We start from the raw sequence: 22,487 nt of genomic DNA, 5'->3' as shown, positions 1-22,487 counted from the left end.
GCTGATTAGGTAGGTCCTGGCCACGCTGGGGGTTTGAGCCACGCCTAGTCATGCGGACGTTGGCTCCGGGTCTGGCTTCTTAGAAGAAGACTTTGGTGCAGGGGTCTCATCTGCAGATCTCAGCTGTTCCTTCTGTTTAGCTGGGAACTGCTGAAACATCTCCTGGAGGTCGGCTTTGGTCAAGTACTCACCTGCGGACTTGCGTTCGGGACCTACTTGTAGGCGACGCTCCTTAAACCTTCCACTGTTCCGACCTGCCTGCCGTTGGTTTTGGTTGGGCCACTTCCTGTCTGATTGTCCAGACCTAGGCGGCCAATAAGCACCCCCCTTCCCCTGTTGAGGAGATTGGGACTGCTTTCGCGGTTTAGCAGGTCTAGGTTTAGCAGATTTTGGCTTAGTGGGTGGAGCTTCTGTGCCTTCAAGCTCCAAACGCGGCTCGGCGTCGGGAGCTAGGTGCATGACGCGGTGATGTGCGTCAGGCTTTTGGGGCTTTCCGCCGGCTTCCCAAGCCTGTTGAGCGTATCTCCTAATCTCCTGAGTTGTCAGTTTTTTCATCCGACAATACATTGAGACTTCGGATCGAACACACTCGTGCAGGTTGTGAATGAACAGGGATCTGAAGGCAGGGTCTTCCTCGAGCCCAGGGCCGTTTCGACCTTGGAAATAAGCACTTTTGAGTCGGCGATAATACTCTCTGGGGGGTTCGTTTCTCCAGTGTTTGATGGAGAAGGCCCCCATTGTAGCTGACGCAGAGTCTGCATACGTGGCGTATTCATCTCTCAACGCTCGGCAGAGCGAGGAGTACCGATCTCGAATGTCAGATGGTAGAGTTTCCATGAAACCGTGCACCGTTCTAGATGTGGTTTTCCAAATTAGCTTGAGCTTTTCCCTTGAAGAGGGTGCTGGAAGATCAAGCATACAATGTTCTATCTCCCTGAGATAATCGTCGACGTTGGATTAATTGGTGTTAGGATCAAAGCGTTCTATGTCTTTAGCTAGCGATTCAATTTGACGTACACGGAGCCCTGACTCGCGGTACGGCGCGTCATCCTCTGACTCTGACCCACGGTCTGTCTCAGAGGGCGCTGGATATCGCTGGTGTGCTCTGGGCTCCCAATGTTGACTCCTGGGGCCCAAATCAGGGTCCGGCATGTTGTGGCGGGCTGCTGGCACGTCACGTGGGTGTCTTGGGAGGTCCTCCTCCCGGGGCACGTCTGCGTAGTGCAGCCTGCGTCTTTCAACTGGGGCTTCTGCGTAATACACTTTGTCCGGGTACGGACTGGCGTATGATTCTTTGTCCCGCAGCTGGTTATCGGCATGCCGAGTACCGGAGTAGCTAGGATGGGTAGATGGTGGAGGTGCAGCTTGGGGTGCATAACCCCAATCGGCACCTTGCACCCTTCGTGGACTGGGGGAGCGTTCTAAATAGAGGTGCCGCTCAGCTGGTCGACTTCTCACTGATTCAGAAGGCTGTGAAGATGAGGGTGGTGGTCCAACCTGGGGTTCGAGGGCGAACTGCCCTCGGCCCCTAGGTGGTCCTGAATGCCCTATAGTGTGTTTAGGGAACGGGGCCGCAGGTTGGGACAGATAAGCTTCATCTCTCCCCTGCGGCGTGCGTCCGTCCAGAGAGTCATGGTGTTTCCCCCCTTCCCACTGTCTGTTGTCATCAGCAGAGGGGGGCGGGGTCTTCTCCCCATCTTCCCCAGAATCGGTGCTGTCTTCCTCCTCGTCATCCTTCTGCCTTCCATTTTGCTGCCTTTCAGCTAGCATGCTCTGGAGCTTCATGATCTCTCGATCATGTTGGAGTTCTCTCTGATAGAGGATCAAGGCTAACTTAGCTAAGTGAACCTGGATTGGTTTTGTACCATCCGGGTTTTCTATTTGATCAATTACAGCGTCAAGCTGTTCTTCAGTGAAATCCCTAGAAGGGTAGTCGGGTTCTCGAGCAACCGCGACCAGTTTGGACAATGTTTGTCCAGAAAGTAGGCCAGGTTCATAGTCGTGGGCCGCAGCGCCACCTGGTTGCTGGGAGTTGGTCAGTTCACTACTCTGTCCCTCCATTTTAACAACCGAACCAAAAATAGCCTAGTAGAGCTTCTGCAGATAGCTCAAGCTGCACCTTTTGGGCAGCAACTGCTAGCTTTGTAGCAGAAAAACGCTAAATTAACCTTTGTGCGCACAGGTTTTAGCGTTTTAAGATTGCACGGAATGCCGTGACTGACGCTTAAAATACTAATCCTTTCAGTGTTGCAAAAGCTGGTGCGTTGCCGTAGCAACGTCTTACAACACTTGCAGTGTTAAATATGCTAGTTATTCCTTCAGAATATTAGCAAACAGGGTGTTATCAGTCTTTGAGTGAAGGTTTCAGTTAGTTACAATAGCCACTGTGAGTTAAAGTCGCTAAATTAGCAGTTAATTTTAGCCTAAAAGGGTTAGTCAGAATCACTTACATACTGCACCTTTAATGAGGAACTGAATTTTAACCTAAAAGGTTAGCCAGAATTAATTACACGTTGCACCTTTAAGGAAAAACTGAATTTTAACCTAAAAGGTTAGCCAGAATTAATTTACACGTTGCACCTTTAAAGAAGCACTGAGTTACTGGTGAGAGTTCGATGCAGCTTCCTGCTCAGCGAAATCAGCACCACTCTGTTGCTGGTTCAAGGCTGAACAACTGATTATTTTTAATTCAAGCTCTTTGGATTTATTTGTTTGTTTGTGCCGGATAGAAATCTCTGTGTATCCAAGCCTCACACGGGCTGCACCAATTAATGTTGGGGTTATTAGGAGCGAACAATTCGTAAGCTTTAACTTACTTTTGGATTCTTCAATAAATTCTGTAAATATGGGAATATTTACTGATTTATTAATTAATTAAGATATTCTTAGATATACGGGGCACCATTCCCCTTTATCCGGGGAAAAATTGAATCCAAAACTCTTATCAGTCTTTCTTGAAGTTCATAGAATCCTCGGAGCAGAGACTTCTCTTCGACACAACAAAGCTACTGGAGACGAAAATCTGAATTTTATAACGTTTAATTAACAATTTGTCAAATGAATAAACAGTGGCATAAATGAATAATAACCATGTGATATAATAAAAGGATGTATATTCAAAATAATGTTCAAGGTGTTTTGTGTGTATGTATGTGTGTGTGTTTCTAAAATGGAGTCTGTATGCAAGATGGCTGACCCCTTTGTCTGGCTAAAGTGTGAGTGGCAACTCTCACTTTAACTTCCAAGGCACTTAGAATCATAAGTAACTTAACCTCAAATTCACTCAAAACATTTCAAAGGATCATGAAACAACACAAAAGATTAATCACGGTTAATATCTTTTAGTTTATCAGCCTGGCCATGGCCGAAACATTTAAAGATATTCAAACAATGATAAATAAGCAGTTTATTCTTTCAAAATGACCTGACGGACGTGTTTGGGAACGAAAGAGGAAGACACGAAGCTACCTTTTAAGCAATAGCGTGGTTTTATTGCTTATTCTGGACTATAGAGGAAACGGGAGAAGAAAAGGAGAGAGAGAGAAATTAGTTTTCTGATCACCAGAACAGTGAAGCGTCCCTCACTGTTTTGATTTGACGGTTCTCCGTGTTTCTCCGCAGTTTGGCGTCATCCGTCGGTTTGATGCTTTCTCCGTTGTTTACCTCCACGAGTGTTTCTCCACGGGCTGGACACAAAGAGAACGAAGTTTCTTTTGTGCTGAGTTTGACAACTTACAGCGTCTCTGAGAGCTGGATGGAGCTCCGCTCGTTCCCAGTCAGGTCCTGATGGAGTTGGAGTGTAGTTTCCAGCAGTTCCGTGGGCTCAACTTGGGCATTTAGAGCTTCCGCGTGCTCAAGTTGTCGGAGCGTTCGACAAGCGTGTCCTTACCGCCAGGTATCCTGGGCAAAAGAACGAGGTTTCTTTGTCTCTGCTGAAGATTTATGGTCTTAGTTCGCGGGAAAAGCTCCACGGCCTCCCGCACATGCGCAGAACGTGTTTCTGGTATTAGGCGGTGACATCATCCCAATGCTTCCGTGTGCAAAGCATCATGGGAAATGAAGTTTCTTGGCGCTGATGTGGTTATTTGCTTTTCAGAGCAATTTAAGCACAGTCATTTTGGAGAAAATCACTGCATAGTAATTTCCTCATGAGGTCAGACCCTCAACATATATATATATATACATATATATATATATATATATATACATATATATATGTATATATATATATATATATATATATATATATACATATATATATATGTATATATATACGTATATATATATATATATATATAGTATATATATATATGTATATAATATATATTCTGAGATAATACTATTACTGTTGCATGACTAAACAATTACACATCGTTACCCCCGTCACCGATGTCATATAAAAATACACAAATGGAAACAAGATGGAAAAAATATTGGTTGCAATGTCGGCCCAGTTTTACTTATATTGATGCAGATATATTGTGCATCCCCACTATAAACCCAAAAATGGGATTACAGCGTGCCGTGTAGTGTAGTGTGTTTGTTTCCTGGTGTACCGGGATGGAGTCTAAGATCTAATAAACATGTAAAGGATTTTCTGCTGATGCTAAAACCTGTCAATGTAACCATCTATATTTTTCATTCCACAGCGAACTGAATTCTAAACTACAAGACACTCTGGAGCAAATAGAGGTATGTGCTTTGCACCGTAATCTTTAATTCTAGCAGAAATATCAGTGCGGACACTTCAGGCAGAATGTAATGTCTTGTTCTTATGTATTTTCAAAGGTTTTCATTTGAAAAAGGCAAATATTACTTCATTTTGACATTTTGATAGGACAGCTTTTGCTTCTCTGGCCCTGCCAGATATTGATATAATCAGAAAGTCAATATTATGAGCATGCAAGCGCAGGAAATTGTATTTGTTTCATCTCTAGTTGTGTGTTGATGCTTGGGAGTGATAAATGATGATGGAGAAGCAATTATACCTGCACCACTGCTGCTGTTTTCCAATAGATTAATTAAAAGCTGTTTTTCTACACACACATTCAGCCACTTGCCAAGGTTGTTTGTTTACTTATCAGCTTGAGTCAGTGATCAAACAATGCCAAATCCCCTAAATCATACAGATAAATGCATGAATAAATGCACGGTTCTAGGATCTCAAAGTCAACTCTAACTGGTTTTAGCAGACGGAGTTCACTGGTCCCTCTTGGATTTATTCCACTTTATGGACCCAACCAGTTCTGGGGGTGGGGGGGGGGGGGGTGGAGGGGTGGGGGGTTGTTTGTTAAGCTACTTAATGCCGACCTCTTAACCAGTGAAGCATAAAAGGCACTTGAACCCAAGGGAAGACTCAGTATTGTAAACTCCTAACCTTGCACAGAGCCGGTAGAAAAAATGATGCATCAAAGCTGCAGCATCCTTTTTGTTTCTTTAGTTTTTCACTAATTTGGTGTGAAGTACCAAACATCTTAATATGCAAAATGATAGGATGTTTACATTTCACACTTGTGTTGGATGGATGATCAAACAGTCACACACGAGTCTGAATCTGGGTAGAGACACATTTACCGGTAAATGTGCCAAGGCAAACTCAGAAAGCCTGGAGTCCTGCAGGTTTGCTTAAGATCTTTGTTAAAGATTAGAAGAAAGTCTTGGAATACACGTGGATGAGGTCTTATGCACAGTAAAATAAATACACAACTCTTAAAAGCTTACAATTAAGTGAATTAAATGTCTTGTTAACCAGGTCCAGTATGAGTCAGCTGTAGCGCTGGTTTTACTCCCAGCTGCAGCTTTTACTCCTAAGACCTAAACCTGCAACAGCAAATCTACAGAACAAGCTAGCTTTTAAACACAAACATGGCCATGGAACTCTCACCCCTCCCGTCAACTATCAACCCTTCGGCTACATCCACCTGATACCGGAACATGCATTGCCACAGTAAGCAAGACAGCGCTAAACATCAGCCGTTTCCTAGGTCCAAACGTCTTTTGTTGTCCGTGACTTCAAATGGAGTTTTTCCTTTTGGGACTCTGGTAGTTTGTCCTAAAGCTGAAGAGGTAGCAGCCGGCTGTTTCTGCTCCTCTGATGTTACTGAGCGGAGAACCTCTCACACCAGTGGTGTTCTGCTGCTAAATACGTGAGTGTGTGATGAGTAGACGACTCAGGCAAAGTGCTGTGGTTCAGTGAGGCCGACAACCGGATGGTCCAGTCATTGGTTTTGGAGGTTTTTAGACAAATGTGAGAAAACCACTTTATTAAGTTTTTCTTTTTTGTAAAATATCCACAATATATTTATAGCTATATTATATTAGAATGTTGTTAAAGGGATACTTGGCAACTTTTTCATATATAAAATCATTTTCCTGAGCCAAAATGTGCTAAAATGACCCTTTACAGGGTTAATGAAAGGCCATCCAGCCCCTATCCCCCCTGTTGTCAGAATATTCCACTTGCAACATTAGAGTGTTGGTCTCGTCTTAGAAAAAATTGAGCACACATACGTGGCATTGCAGTCTTCTTCCAGCACTTTTGCTGCATGTTTTGAATCATGAACACAGCTGATTTGTTTAATTTAGTGATGAATCTCTCCTGTAGACACCAAGGAAGACTGGGAGATGTGTCACCTGTTAGATTACAGCCTGGTTCATGCTTCTCCGTCAGCTCCGCAAGGGACAGACGCGCAAGTATTGACGGAAGCGTTTTGCTCTCATACTTCTCCGTCTCCTGGAGAGTGTTGCAAAGCAATTGCCCGGCAGGACAACAGAGGGCGTAGCGCTGTTCTGTGGTATCCCGTCATGTATTGGTCCAAGATCGTGTGTTTATATTGTGTTTTTGTGTATATAAGAGACTTTTAACACGGACATATTTCTCTCTCATTCTCCCACCTCTTCATGCGCTCCCCACCTCTAAACCCACGTTTCCTGTCATTTCCGTCCACAAATAAAACGCTTGCTGCGCATCTTTTCACTCCTCCAGTCACGGGAGAATTAAACGATGATATTTTTAGAGTTTTTTCGCGAGGTATTCTTCAAGCTTCTCCGTGTCTGCCGCTAGTTATCCTCGGCTCTCTTTGCAATGGCGGCGCTGTAAACAACAGCGGCGTCCTGACCAATCACAAGCTTGCGTAATCCGTCTCGTTCGACGGATGTTTAAAAAAGTGGGCTCGACTCCGTACGTACTTGCGTGCCTGACGGAGCCCTACGCTAGGATGGATAATGGCGTTGCGTGTCTCCGCACTGACGCAGACGGAGAAGCATAAATCAGGCTTAAGGCATTAACTAGACGACCACAGACGGAACGGACACTAGGGGGTGCTAAAAGCAAGCCAAAACTGCCTAGTTCTCCTTTAAAAGGCATGAAAAAGTGTTTTAAGGTAATTTGTTTTCCAGATTTGCCATTGCAGATTTACGTAAACACAGGAAGACATCAGAGCGTTCAAAAGCGCTCACTCTCCTCTCTAAGCTCAATATGTTGAAGTTTACACACGTCCCTTCACCTCATGTCTCAGACAACTCATATGTTCTTTTCTCCCTGTGTGTAGTTAGTTCTCACTCACATCCCGTTACCGGCCCTGATCACTTTACATGTGTGTGTCTCAAAGCCTGGTCTTATTGTTGACCCATCTCTTCCTTCTTCCCTCCTTTCTTTTCCTTTGTCCTCCATGTTTTCCGGCTCCAGGAGCAGCTTGATGTCGCCCTGTCGAAGACGTGCAAGCACTTTGATATTTTGCACTACACCAAGGTCCAGCTGGCCTACTCGCTCCTCGATAAAACACAGGTCAGTGCATAGACTGCATTGCATAGCTGGATGTGATGGCTCGTGTTTTGTCCCGTGGGCTGACTTTGTGTCACCCTCCCTGCCCTTTTTGGTCTGTTACATTTTCTCAAACATTTATTTTTGTCTTTTGAGTGTTCGTGTTTGTCGTTTCCGCAACAGAAAGGTTTTGTGTACCAAATCTACCCTGGGTTAATGCAGACAGGAGCTCGTTCAGGCTTGCAGCTCTTGATTCCTTTACGAGTTTCTGATATAGAGGCACATCTGTTGGCCGTGACATGGGTGACCTGCATGTCCCAGGTGGTAGTTTGTGCTCTCAGTGCTTCTGTAAAAATAGCATATATTTATCACCATTTTTCCTCTGGGTGTTTGAGAGATTCTTGATCATGTCTGCATTGCTTGATTAATTGTTTTATTTACCACAAAGTCACAGACAAACAGTTTCTGTTACTTTCAGAAAACGTCTGGTTTACTGCTGAAAGGTTGTAAAATGTTCATGTGCTGCAAATATGAACAGAATAGTATGCTTAAATAGTTAAAACGATGATTTTTATAGAGCTGACTTCATAATTGTAATGGTATTTGACACATGAATGCACTTCCTTCTAAAACAGGCTCTTGGAGTGCCCTGTCCTGTGGGCTTTAGTTATTTTTCTGCTTCAACACACTTGATTAAATAACCTCCACATCATGTCATCAGGTTCTGCAGCAGCCTGTTAATGACTCCTTCCATTTAGATCAAGTGTGTTGGAGCTGGAAAGCATCTAAAAGGTACGAGGCAGGGATCTCTGAGGACCAAGGTTTGGGACCACAGCTCTGAACCGTAGATGATGCCTCATTTCATTATTTATTTTGAAAAAAAAAAACATTTCAGGCATGTGGACTGAACACAGCCATGAAGCATAACATCATTTGTTATTTCAGTGTGCTTTCAATAATGACAATTTTCTGTCAACCACAAAAAATATATCTTATGAGGAAGAATCAGATTTCTATAAATAATTCAAGAAAAACATTACATGAAATTGAAAATGTCAGCGAATGTGAAGCCCTTTGAAAACATTTATGTCATAGAGGGTAGAAGTTTCCCTGCAGAGACACTCAGGGGGAGAACGCCCAGTTACTCGAGCTTTTGTTTCGTGTGTCTTTGACCTATCTGTAGGACCTCAGTAGGACCCCAGAAACACGAAAAGAACTTCAAATTTTAAAGGTGCAATTTGTAAGAATTTGTCTGTGAAATAATTGCAAAACTGTCTAATGTCTCAGTCATGTTGGAAGGAGGGTTTAGTGGAACAGATTTCCTTCTCAGCTGGCAGGAGGTAGTCAGTTTTTCTCCTTAAAAAAAAAGGAGGAAAAAAACAAAAGCAGGACGTTGTTAGCGTTTACAACTTGTGAGTTGTCTGAATCTGCTGCGAGCCAACGCAGCAACGCAGGCATTTTTTATTCGACACCAGCAAGCAAAATGCTCCATAATTATTTAAAGAACCAAAGCCAGTAAACAGAAGCAACCCATAAGGTTTATTTCGTACCCCTAAGAAGCCACAGCATCTTTTTGTTGTCAGGTGAAGCCGGCTATGTCCGCTTCTCGATGGATCCAATGTTAGATAATTTGCCTCAGCTCTAGTTTTATCTGCTTATCCACTTACTGTTTATGATTCATCTTTGGTCGTCATCTAGAATATTCTGGTGCTGGTCCATAACGGGTAACGAACAGTGAGAAAGTGATTTTTGGGGCAGCGGTAGCTCCGGAGGTAGAGTGGGTTGCCCAGTGATTGGAGGATTGGCTCCAGCTTCTGAATGTGTGAGACCATGAATGATGGAAAGTGGTTTGAATGCCTAGAAAAGCTCTACATAAATTTATTCCATTATTATTTGTAATAATTTTTGCTTTAGACCACAAGATGTAATTCTTATAAAGTGCACCTTTGAACACTTATTATTGCAAAACATATTTAACGTTCAAAGACACCAGGCTGGGATTCGAACCCGGAACCTTCTTGCTGCAAGGCAACAGCTCCAGCCACTGCGCCTGCTGCAGCACTGTGTTTGATTTGACTCTGACCATGGCGTTGTTGCCATTAGCCTGTGCAGGATATAAATGCTACAGCAAGTATGTGCTTGAGCAGCTCACCATGATCTTCTCTTCCTGGGTTGGTAGCTGGGGAACAGGTGTATTATTGCCCTGTCCTCTCCCTTCTCTGTGCTCATGCTGGTCTTCATGCTGTTTTCAGAACAGATGAGGTGAAAGTCTCTTTAGAAAGAGGCCAAGACATGTTTGAATTACTTCGGTGGCAGCAGGGGAGTCACACTGAATGGAGATGGTGGAGCTGGCGGTAGGAAAATCTAATTATGTAGCGCTGCCCTCTTCCTGCCGGGGCATTGCTCCGTACTGTCCCCCACGTCTCTCTCTGGTGTTTTCATTTCCCAACAGTTCAACCGAGGAGACTGCAGAGTGGAACAGGAAGAAAATGCAGAAAAAAAGTTTTCCGTATGAAATTATTTTAATTAAAAGTAAAGCATGATAAACAGGAGGGGGGATTGCTTCACTGAGACTTTTGGTTTATTTGAAGAGCGAATTCATTAATTATTAATAAAATCAAAGAAATTAAACAATACTTTTTTTTAAAGGTGCTTGGATCTGTTTCTATTGCTGTTGGATCAAACGAGCATGGGGTTTGTGGCAGTAGCTAATAAATTCACCTTCTTTAATGCTGGATTTTTGCTTTAATGGTCACAGCTTTTCTGTTTAGTTGAGCCATCATTTTGTACAGAGAAAAGTGCTGTGCACTTCCTGTTCAGCACCAAAGATGGAACGGCAAACCTGATGACTTCAGCTTTGAAGGGCTTCAAAGAGACAATGTCTTGTCATTCATAGTTTTTACTGTTAATCTCTGGAAATATTCATCAGAATGTTGTTGAAGATTAATGAAAAGATGCCCTGCTGCTGCTGTAAAGTTTTGGCGGCTTTGTAACATATAACCTTAAAAATCAGGTGTAAAATACATGGGAGCGGGTCTAAGTCTCTGGGTGACGTCATGTTTCCTTCTACAGGAGCCTGTGAGGACAAAATGCATTTACTGATGGTAAAAAAAAACTGTTACAAAACTTTCTCCATTCATAAACGTTTTATACATTTACCTCTTCACTTGTTTCCAGTGATGAAAGGTGGCTGAAGGTTGCGCTTCCAGGGATTTTTGACCCTAATGGGCATCCATTGGTAAAGTCTTACTTGAACACAAAAATACCACTTGCTTGCAATGTTTTAAGTACGTATGTATTATCCCCTATATTGCCATGGAAAACACACACCATCACTTTAAGGTGGAAATTAACTCATTCACTGCCATTGACGACTAAAGTCGTCATTTTAGATCCAACCGTTCACTGCCAATGACGACTAAAGTCGTCATTTGCATTTTTTTACTGTTTGAGCATCAGAACGAGCCCCCGCGCTGAGAGAACAAACATCTCAGCCCTGAAGCCGATCTTCATCCGCATACGTCACAGATCACATGATCAGGAAGCAACACATCCATGTGTTAGGAGATCGTTTTGGGCCGTTTCTGTAAAAAAAGTGAGGCGCGAACCGCAAAAGCGTCTGCCGATCACAATTCGACAACGGATTATGAAAGAACGGATAACGCTCGAAACACGCGGCTTCTTCCTGATGTAAGAGGCAAGTCTCCTCTTTGTTTTGGTTGTTTTGGCATCGACATCATGCTAGCGCACAACGTTCTGTGACTCTTAAAAGAACCGTTAAAACGGTGAGAAACACTGGCAGCGAAGGCCGTTAGTGATCAGGAAACGGCTGGCAGTGAATGAGTTAATAAAAGTAAGCAAGCCCTGAATTGATGGTTGCTCCAGAGCTGCACTTAAAGCAAATATTTCTTATTTAGCTGAAGATCATAATAAACTAATTAAAATGAGGTATATTTTGTAAAGACTTGTTTTATGAAAGAATAAAAAACAGTGACATGTACAGGAAATGTTATTTTATTACTTTATTAATTCATCTAAGTCTCACATATCCGGTATTCCTGGTGGCCGTCGTGTGTGAAGGGCTCATGGAGTTGTCAGGTCCACAGGCCACTCCCACATGATGTGCACCTGGAATACCGGAAATAAGCTGCGTCACCAGTCCAGCTGATGAAAGCCCTTGAAGAAAGCTTCAGGTAAAAAGAAGTTTTACAACACTTTCACTACTACCAAGTTTCTATTATTAGAAACTTTTTCATTAATTCACCTACAGAGGCACAATAACCTTCATCTCCAGATATTCTTTTCAGTCAATGGGGGGGGGGGGGGGGGGGGGGGGTCAGTTTTCCCCTTTAAAAAAGCCAAAGAGGGACATTTTTCTTTGTTTACATTCTGTGAGTCTGTGAGGTCGCCAAGTCTGTACCAAGCTAATGCTACAGCTCCAGCTAGCAAAAGCTCCAGAGTTGTTTAAAGACCCAAAGCCAGTTAACCTGAGTGACCCAGAAATTATTTCTGATACCGATAAGAAACTACAGCATCCTTTGTTTTACTCTAAAATTGGGTCAAGAGGCTAACGTTGAAATAACAATGCTAACGAGGAATTAGCAACACATTGTTGGTTCTAAAAATATTTAAAGCGAATTTCTCAATTAGCAATAATACATTGAAATGCACTTCAGGGTTTCCTCCAGAAAATGAGTTAGGCCTGGCGGATTTGGCCGTCAAAGGGGGGGGGGGGGGGGGGGGGGCAGCAGAGCCTGGCAGGCCACCAGGTTTGTACAGTGCTGGAGGAAACCCTGTATTTGTCTACTATTTTACTATCTTTGCTCTTCAGGCGCTGATTTGTAGATGACATGCCAGCCATAAAACTCACGCAACGGGAGTGAAAATGTCACTCGTTTGGTGTGAAAATGGACTGCTATAACCAAATTTGACCACAAGATGTCATTCTTTCTTCATTTTTACATCATACACCTTTAACCTCCAGCAATCCTAACGTGTTGTTGTTAATTTTTCAGGCAGTGTTAAATAGCAGCAAAATGTTCCAGTGATTAGACATGAGTGTGAATGAGAGCTGCATGGTAGAAGCAGAAGCATATTACATTTCTTAATTCTGTGACATCTGCAGATTTTTCAAGCCCACATTTTGTGTTTTTGATGTTTGGTTTGGCCCGTATTTTACCGGAATGTGGGTGTTGACTAGTTGGAGACATTTTCAAAGTTTCTTCTTGGATTCACCCTGAATTTCAGATTCCTGCACCATCTCTGTGACTATTTGTTCTGCAAAGTTTTGGAACATTTTACAGATTAAAAGTGCATGACAGCAAGACCTTGCAAGGTGGGAGAAAGTTAGGTGTGGGAGTGGGTGTGAAAGTTTTCAGATATTTTTGAAACTCCCACACTAATGTCCTTTATAATTTGTCCCTCACAGCCCAGTGAGATACTGAAGCTACACAGATAAACACAGTTGGACTGACAGCAATAGCCTGAGAGTCCTGTAACAGACTGTATCCTTTGTCTGCAGACTGCTATGGACCAGCTGCACATGCACTTCACGCAGGCTATCCACAACACAGTGTTCCAGGTTGTACTGGGATACGTTGAGCTGTGTGCTGGGAACGCCGACACCAAGTTCCAGAAGATGCAGTATAAAGACCTCTGCACGGTAAGGAAGTGACAGGAGTGGACGGTATGTTTGTGTGAACCATCAGTTCCTGTAAGACTGGCTGTGAACACGGGGCATCTCTCAGTCAGAGATGTGAGAAAGCCCTACGTCGTACTGTTATAAAATAATAAGTTATTATTAAATTTAAATGGGCTTAAACCAAGCATCTGTGTTTACTCACCCCCACCCCCCGACATTCGTTCTGTCTCGTTTTATTGCGTCTCATTTCGACTTGGGGGAATTCTTCTCCATTCCCTCACAGGGTGAAATGAAGGAGAGGAGAGCTTGAAGAGAGTGATTGGGGGCATTGTAGCTCTTCACCAGATAATTAATCTTGTTCACTAAACTGAACAAATTTAATGCAACAGACTGGCCCACCCTTCTCAGCTCCCCCTCTTGACTTTTTCTTTCAAATAAATCCCATTTACATTCACAATAAAGCTGTAACTTGGCCAACACCTCATGAACTTGTGGTGAGTGTGTGTTCCACCCTCAGAAACCGTGTCATAACCCAACCTACAGGATGGAGGGGTGTATAGAGAGGTGAACACACTCCTCTATGACCCTTTTAGATCTATGTTTGGCATCGCTGTGTGACAGCACAGCATTTGCTGGAGGCGTTACCAACTGTGCTCGTGTCAGTAATGGCCTGTCCTTTACCTCTTACCTTTGTATTACCTCTCCTCTCCTCGCCTTCACCCTTCATCTGTTCCCTTGTTTATGCATGCTTTCCTGTCCCACTATACAGCATGGCCTTAGAGGAACCTTTTCTTTTTATTGCATTTATCAAGAGCTTTGGGGTCAAGGTTATTTTTTGATCATGTCTTGTTTTTTTTTTCAGTGTTTCACACACTCGTGTTACATTTTATATATAAGCCATACTCATTCCCCATCAGCCCTTGGAAACTGTGTCGGATCTAAATAATTGTACTATGCGTGAAACTGTGCACTAGTTACAAATGGATTCCAGGATCATCCATCAGCAGTTTGCTGCCCGGATGCTTTCACTCGTCTCACGAATAAATATGTTTTCTTGCAACTTCTGCTACTGTCTCAGTTGTGTGACAATGATGAGTAGTGCACGCACACACTCAATTATGAAAAACCACAAAAGACGACTCTTCAGCTGCTTTGATGTTTGAATCATCAACTTTCCTTGAGACGCTTTATTTGGTGCTTAATATGGGGGGGGGGGGGGGGGGGGGGGTGCTGTGAACTAGTGATTGTAAACTCGCTTCTTTTTTCTGAATGAGCCCCTCACCCAAAAGCATCAGGTTTTTAAAGTAATTTGAGTCACTGGTTGCCCAGATTGCAATAAAAACCTACATTTTCACTCATATTTAATTTGCTCCTCTCTCTCTATGTAAATCCTACCACTGACATGAGTGATTGAAAAAGAAAATATCCATTTTATACACTGAAATAACATTTTTAGACTGAATATTGTTACGTAGCGTCACTCATACTATCAGAGTTTAGCTCAGGTGAAAGAGCGACTCTTACCCGGTAACACTGCCTAAGTTTATGCAGCTGAGAGCCGGGAGGGAGGGGTGAGTGAGTCGTATGTAGTACCTCAAGCTGCCACTGGGTGACTCGTATGAGCTGAAACCTGGGTGGGAGAGGTCAGTGTTTCGTACTGCAAGCTGTGTGAGCTGAGAGCAGGGCTAGGGGTTAGTGAGTTGTATGTAATGTCGTGAGCTTCGTCTGTGTGACTCGTTTGAGCTGAGACTGGGGAGGGAAGGGGTGAGTGAGTTAATCCAAGGATCAGAAAATGCTGGGAGTTCTAGAGGTAAATAATCTGGTTGGGATTGGGTCTATAATAAAAGTTGAAGGTTTAGATGAAGCTAATATTTTAGTTAACTCTGAAAGCTCAACTGAATCAAAACGGTTTAACCACAGATGAGGTTCTACAGTTACCTCTGATGCTGCCTCACTTACTGAGGAAGAAGAAATCACATTAGAGAGGATGCTGATGATTTTGTTTCTAATAGAATTAATTTTATTCCTGAAAAATCCCATAAAGTCGTTGCTGCTGAAGGCTTAGTAAATATATGGCCCAGAGCTATGATTTTATGGAAGTTTGGCAACTTTACTAAAAAGAATTTTAGGATTATTCTTTTTTTTACCTCAACAGGTAACAAAAAGTATGCGGTTCTAGCTTGTTGAAGCTTATTTTTTTATAAAGCACTTGACTATGTCATGTGTCATAGCTAAAGATATGTCATGCTCTCTCCAAATCTTTAGAGTTCCGTTTTAAAAATAAGCCATTCAGAATTGAACCAATGAGCCAACTTCCTGTGCTTGATTAGCTTCTTTTTTTAAAGGGGCAATATTATCTAATGCCACATGTAAAGAAGAAGCAACGCAGTGAACTAGACCATCAATTTGTGAAGGGCTTGAAATGAAAATGTTGCCCTCTGCGACGTTCCTCTGAAATACCAAAGACATTAAAATGGAACAGTTGCTTTAAACTTTGTTGTAGCATTTTCAGATATAGATCGATTGTTTTGATATTTACTTTCATGTCTGGAAAACTCAGTTAAAATTATTGTAAAGTTATCAAAATGTGGTCCATCAGGACAGGCTTGTATACAATTAGGCTACCAGACGAAATGATGGAGTCTGACATTGTTTTGGCAAACTTACACAGCAATACTCATTTTAGTGACCTCCAATTGGCATAACTGGGTGTCATTACCAACAGAGTGAATCTTACTGTATTTATGCTTATCCTTAGCCTGCAGTTTCAGGTAGGATTAGATATTGCCCGCTCTGGCCCCAGGTAAACATTTGACTATAGCTGCTGGAGTCTGTCATGCCACGTTTTCGGCTATGTGTCGGCCTAATGGGACAGTGCCAGAAGGCCAGACAGGCCAGTCCACCCCTGGGAGTGCCCACATCGTTCAAAATATGTGCTTGGAGACCTCACCAGTGAAGTGGACCTAGCAACACATTAAACTAACCTTTTCTGAAGCTGCACTCTAGCAAGTTTACTGATATTGTGGAAACGTGGCAAAAATGTAAACTTGTAGTAAAGAACACATTTAAAGTGTTTTCCCAAGGTAAATACTTAATAAAATAATATGTTCCACCCACATAACTCCCCCTGAACCTACTGCGCATAGAAAATGTAAGGGAAATGGGTGCATTAAGAAAGGTCAGTTCTGATGGTGAAAAGGTCGTATTAATTTTACAACATCTGATTATTAGATAGTCTGATGTTTTCCTGCCTTTCACTGGTGTGTCTGACTTTTTCGCTGGTGGAAATAGGAGGAGTTTGGGACTAGTCTGTTGTTGGAGGCAACTGGCTGTGCTGATGATGAGACGACTCGTAAACAGCAGCACTTCTCTCTCAGTCTCTGTTTTATTGACAGAAAATAACCTTAGGGCTGTGCTTAGTCTGATGTTTACAGCATTTTATACCACTGGTTGGGAAATTACTGTTTTGTGTTATTGCCACACTGTCACATTGACAAAGTGCACATTAAGACCCCAGCAATTTATTTTTTGTTGTTTTTTTTTAATTTTCCCAAGAGGGTCATTTCATTTGATCATAATCGTTTGTTCCCAGTTTATTTGACCTTTTCCTCTGCGGTTGTAGGTGATTTGTGTTTATATCTAATGCATTTCTTTTGTAAAACCAATGGAGTAAATTCTGCAGAGGTGTTGATGGGTGATTTAGCTGAGGTGTGTTCAGGAAATTTTAGTCAGATCAAGATCTCTTACAGGAAACGATTACAACAAATTACACAACCATGAGTTTGGAAATCAGAGATTTGGTCTGTAACCCTATAAGACAGGCGGGAGCGCCGGTGCTCCCATTAGCATATCTGTGCTAAAATGCTTGTAGAACTGAAACTATGTAAGATAGAATAATTTTTTTATTTGCATATTAAACCGGAGGAGTTACACTTGTAGCTCACACACTGAACTTGTCCCAGAGCGCTGCGTATTTCTGCTAATGAGTTTGCAAAAAACAAACAAAATGCGCAAATAAGAAAAGCGTTTTCATTCAGACACAGACGTCGTATCGTTCTGATCTGCAGCTCACGGGAATTCACACACTAGAATAAACGTCATCACGTTGTCAGCGTGAACTGTCACATGATTGGCCGTGTGCGAGTTGAGCAGCGCCTCACCCGGAAAAGTGAAGAGAGCAGACGGATGCAGCAGGGGGAGTGGCTGAAGGCCGGCGTTATGTCGGACAGATTTCCCTACATGTGTAGCTCGCGGGTGACGATGGCTGAAGATATCGCGTTAGCGTTCACACTTGTTTAATTTTAATTTTAATTCTGGTGCCTGTTAGCAACTGAAACACATCCTCACATGCTTGTGGATATCATATATTGGATATGAAGACATGACTGTAATAATAAGTAAAGGTTATCAGCTGTAGGTTTAGTGTGCTCATAGGAAACGTGACAAAAGAACACAAACCACATTTCTCTTTATGGCCTATAGAGTTGTCATCATCAACGTAACGTGATTTACAGAATACATGTGACCAACTAACATTTCATGTTCTACCACCGGATGTTTGGATCAAAATATGAACCAATCAGATCTTAGATCAGGTGAGAGCCAGGCGTTTCCCATCCTGCCCTAGGTTTTGCAGCCGGCGGAGAGCAACTGCAGCTCCTTGCTCCAAAATCTGCACCCGCCTTGATCTCACGAGGTCATCGCTGCCTACGTAGGCACGACGTCAGAGCAAGTCGGCTTCAAGTCGGCTACAAGTCGGACACAAATCTTACCGTCAAGCACTGGGTGCTGATCACCGGTGATCTAATCTGCGCAGATTAGGTCACCGGTGATCTAATCTGCGCAGATTAGGTCACCGGTGATCTAATCTGCGCAGAACTGGCTCTCCTTGAACACGGCCTTTTTGCTCACCCAAATCACCTGCTTTGACAAATTTTTCCTGCGAATTGTAGTTCTTTGTAGTCCCAGTCTTTTGGCTTTTTCTTGTGATATCGATATTGGCCCAACAACTTCATATCGGTGCATCCCTAGTGATTAGTTCTTTTTTCATCTAATCCCGCCTGTTCCCATTTTTTCCATTTTGTCTGCTCCTCCCAACTATCAATGCACATGTTAGTATTTTCTGATAATTAATGTTATTAAAACAGTTATAAAAAAATTTGTTATAAAAAAGTTATATAAAAATTTTATTGATCCAAAGTGTGAAATATGATTTTTTTGTATTGCTTTACAGTTTCAAGTATAGTTATTTCCACTACAGAAGTTTAAGATTACTGCATAAAAAAAATAACATGCATATATGGTAATATATTTTAATATAGTATATAGTATATTTTAGTATAGTGTATTATATTTTAGCTGACTAAAATAAGACACATTGGACAACTACAGGTGCTGGCCAGTAAATTAGAATATCATCAAAAGGTTGAAAATATTTCAGTAATTCCATTCAAAACGTGAAACTTGTACATTATATTCATGCAATGCACACAGACCAATGTATTTCCAATGTTTATTACGTTTAATTTTGATATTTATAGGTGACAACCAATGAAAACATCAAATCTGGTATCTCAGAAAATTAGAATATTCTAAAGGCCAATGAAAAAATGTTTGTTTCTCTAATGTTGGCCAACTGAAAAGAATGAACATGAAAAGAATGTGCATTTATAGCACTCAATACTTAGTCGGGGCTCCTTTTGCCTCAATAACTGCAGTAATGCGGCGTGGCATGGACTCGATCAGTCTGTGGCACTGCTCAGGTGTTATGAGAGCCCAGGTTGCTCTGATAGTCGTCTTCAGCTCCTCTGCATTGTTGGGTCTAGCGTATTGCATCCTCCGCTTCACAATACCCCATAGATTTTCTATGGGGTTAAGGTCAGGCGAGTTTGCGGGCCAATCAAGGACAGGGATACCATGGTCCTTGAACCAGGTGCTGGTGGTTTTGGCACTGTGTGCAGGTGCCAAGTCCTGTTGAAAGGTGAAGTCTGCATCCCCATAAAGTTGGTCAGCAGCAGGAAGCATGAAGTGCTCTAAAACTTCCTGGTAGACGGCTGCATTGACCCTGGACCTCAGGAAACAGAGTGGGCCAACACCGGCAGATGACATGGCACCCCACACCATCACTGACGGTGGAAACTTTACACTGGACCTCATGCAACGTGGATTCTGTGCTTCTCCTCTCTTCCTCCAGACTCTGGGTCCTTGATTTCCAAAGGAAATGCAGAACTTGCTTTCATCAGAAAACATAACTTTGGACCACTCAGCATCAGTCCAGTCCTTTTTGTCCTTGGCCCAGGCGAGACGCTTCTTGCGCTGTTTCTTGTTCAAGAGTGGCTTGACACACGGAATGCGACACCTGAATCCCATGTCTTTCATGAGTCTCCTCGTGGTGGTTCTTGAAGCGCTGACTCCAGCTGCAGTCCACTCTTTGTGGATCTCCCCCACATTTTTGAATGGGTTTGTCGTCACAATTCTCTGCAGGGTGCGGTTATCCCTAGAGCTTGTACACTTTTGTCTACCACATTTTTTCCGTCCCTTCGCCTGTCTGTTAATGTGCTTGGACACAGAGCTCTGCGAACAGCCAGCTTCTTTAGCAATCACCTTTTGTGTCTTGCCCTCCTTGTGCAAGGTGTCAATGATTGTCTTTTGGACAGCTGTTAAGTCAGAAGTCTTGCCCATGATTGTGGTGCCTTCAAAACAAGACTGAGGGACCTTTTAAAGGGCTTTGCAGGTGTTTTGAGTAAATCAGCTGATTAGAGTGGCAGCAGGTGTCTTCTATATTCAGCCTTTTCAGAATATTCTAATTTTTTGAGATACCAAATTTGGAGTTTTCATTAGTTGTCACTTATGAATATCAAATTTAAATGTAATGAACATTGGAAATACATTGGTCTGTGTGCATTGCATGAATATAATGTACAAGTTTCACGTTTTGAATGGAATTACTGAAATATTTTCAACCTTTTGATGATATTCTAATTTACTGGCCAGCACCTGTAAATTGTGACTAAAATTAAAGACTTTCAGTCTTTCTTTAGTTAATTCCATCAGAAAATGTTTGCTTGTATTTTCATCATAATTCTGCTGGTTTAACAATGAAATGTTAAAGTTAAGGCAGTGCGAACACTCTAAAAATAGAAATCACTGCAATTTTACTTTTTTAAAGATTCCTTTTGACCGTCCTCATTCTCACTTCTTTTTTCTCCAAACTGAGGAATTCAAACACATAATATATTGGCTGATTGTGGTGTTACCAGCAGGACCCCTTTTAAAAAGAAAATTTCAGGTTTTAGTGCAGTGAAAATTTGACATAATTACACCATAACTGCCTGCTTTTAGATTTTGAACAATTTAGTATATATTATGTTCAACAGAAGTTTGGAATTATGTAAGTAGATCTAGAAGTTGGTGATTTCTTCTAATGGTATCTCAAGAAAAATGGAAGCGGTAACTTTGCACATCTTAGAAAGCATTTTCCTAACAGCAGTGGACCTGTGCCATTTGGACCGATCTGCCTCTGGAAGCAGATTTGTGGTCAACACAATGTGCAACGGCAGCCATTACATGATAGTTTATATCCAAGTGCTTACAGTCATTAATCTGCTTCAGATGTCTTTCTGAGAAATGTTCTGGTGAGAAACGATCCTGGCTGGTGCTGCTTCATCTGTCAGGATGTGCAGGAAACGCCAGATGAACCTGGACCAGGGTTTGTTTTTTTACATTCTAAGCTTTTATTCGATCACCCTTACTCTGCTGTCCAGTCACGAATGTGTTGCTTTTGTGGGCCGTAATTATAGCGTCTATGAAAAGTCTTAGAGAAGCATTTTTATTATCACGTTTAAATAAAGAAATGTGAGATTCATTAGTTCCTGAACACCTTGGCAGGACCCTGCCCCCTGACTGAAATGGGGCTGCGGCTGGATTTAATTGGATTACATTTCAATTCAACACACATACCTGTTCAGGCTCTCTGACCTGAGAGCTCTGAATCAGAACTGATGGTCAAATTGTCGTATGTTTTGCTGGGTTTATAATGACTAGTTATTATTTTTTCATACTTATTCTGATCAAAAATTCATTCAAATCGAACTGAAATGCTGCTGTCAGGATATTCACGAATCCCACCACGTTGGCATTTACTCATAGTTGTACTGGGACATTGTGTAGGCTATGCACAATGTTATTTGTACTGTATTTGAATGAATGAAATGCAGTAGGAACATTATTGTTAAGGGAATATCAAATCGCTCAGATTGTAACGGCATGTTTTTGGGGGAAGCTACAATAAATCAAGATGGCTTCCTCAGCCTGGTGCCTTTGGGAAATACACAAATACCTAAAACTCAGTACGCGTTACAGATATAGAGCTACATTTCCAACACAAACTCCAGGTCTGTGGTCAGTTTGGCATTTTCCAGATTTTTTACATAATAGAAGTTCGATACTAAACCCAACCGTTCATGTAAGTTAGGAAAAGTACTAAAACAGGGTTAACTTTACTTTAGCTAAAGGCTTCTTTATATTTATTATAGTATGCCGTATTTCTACAAATATCTAGGCCATTATTTGAGCAATTAGATTTTCTGCTGGAGATGTTTAGTTTTGTGTGTGTTTAAAGAGCAAGTCACCCCCAAATCAACTTTATTTTCTGATAAACCATATAAATGCGTGTCTAATCGTGCTGCAGACACGTGCCGTCAATAGCTTAGCACTTTAGTGCATTTTAGTTAAAATTTTCATTTTCTGCCTAAAACTCAGTGTTGTGCTGGTGTCAGGTAAAACCTCTGCACTGCATTTGAACTGAAATCTGCCATTGCTATTGGCTAAGAGGTACCCTAGAACGTTAGCTGGTACCATATGATGTCACAATGTCGTTGTGAGCCTGTGTGTGTGTGTGTGTGTGTGTGTGTGTGTGTGTGTGTGTGTGTGTGTGTGTGTGTTAGAGGTTCCACCCTCTCGGTCGGCTAGGCAACAGCATTAGTTGCATTTGTTCAACAAATATTAGCGGAGCCGCTAACTAATACACAAATACACACACACACACACAGGCTCAAAACGACATTGTGATGTCATTCAAATTCA

At 42.2% G+C, this 22,487-nt stretch overlaps 1 protein-coding gene across 2 annotated transcripts in view; it reads left to right on the top strand.

Annotated features, from left to right (window-relative positions):
- vps50 (VPS50 EARP/GARPII complex subunit) overlaps positions 1 to 22,487 on the top strand; it is a 224,695-nt gene that overhangs the window by 78,195 nt on the left and 124,013 nt on the right. For both annotated transcript variants that reach the window (XM_054744890.2, XM_054744888.2), the window contains exons 10-12: positions 4,650 to 4,692; positions 7,688 to 7,786; positions 13,284 to 13,424. In XM_054744890.2, coding sequence (XP_054600865.1) covers positions 4,650 to 4,692; positions 7,688 to 7,786; positions 13,284 to 13,424 — 283 coding nt within the window. The remainder of the gene's footprint in view (positions 1 to 4,649; positions 4,693 to 7,687; positions 7,787 to 13,283; positions 13,425 to 22,487) is intronic.

Source organism: Nothobranchius furzeri, chromosome 11 (genome assembly GCF_043380555.1).
Source record: "Nothobranchius furzeri strain GRZ-AD chromosome 11, NfurGRZ-RIMD1, whole genome shotgun sequence".
In the NCBI taxonomy this organism is placed as follows: Eukaryota; Metazoa; Chordata; class Actinopteri; order Cyprinodontiformes; family Nothobranchiidae; genus Nothobranchius; species Nothobranchius furzeri.
The sequence above is the reverse complement of the archived record's forward strand: the minus strand, read 5'-3'. Positions and strand labels throughout refer to the sequence as shown.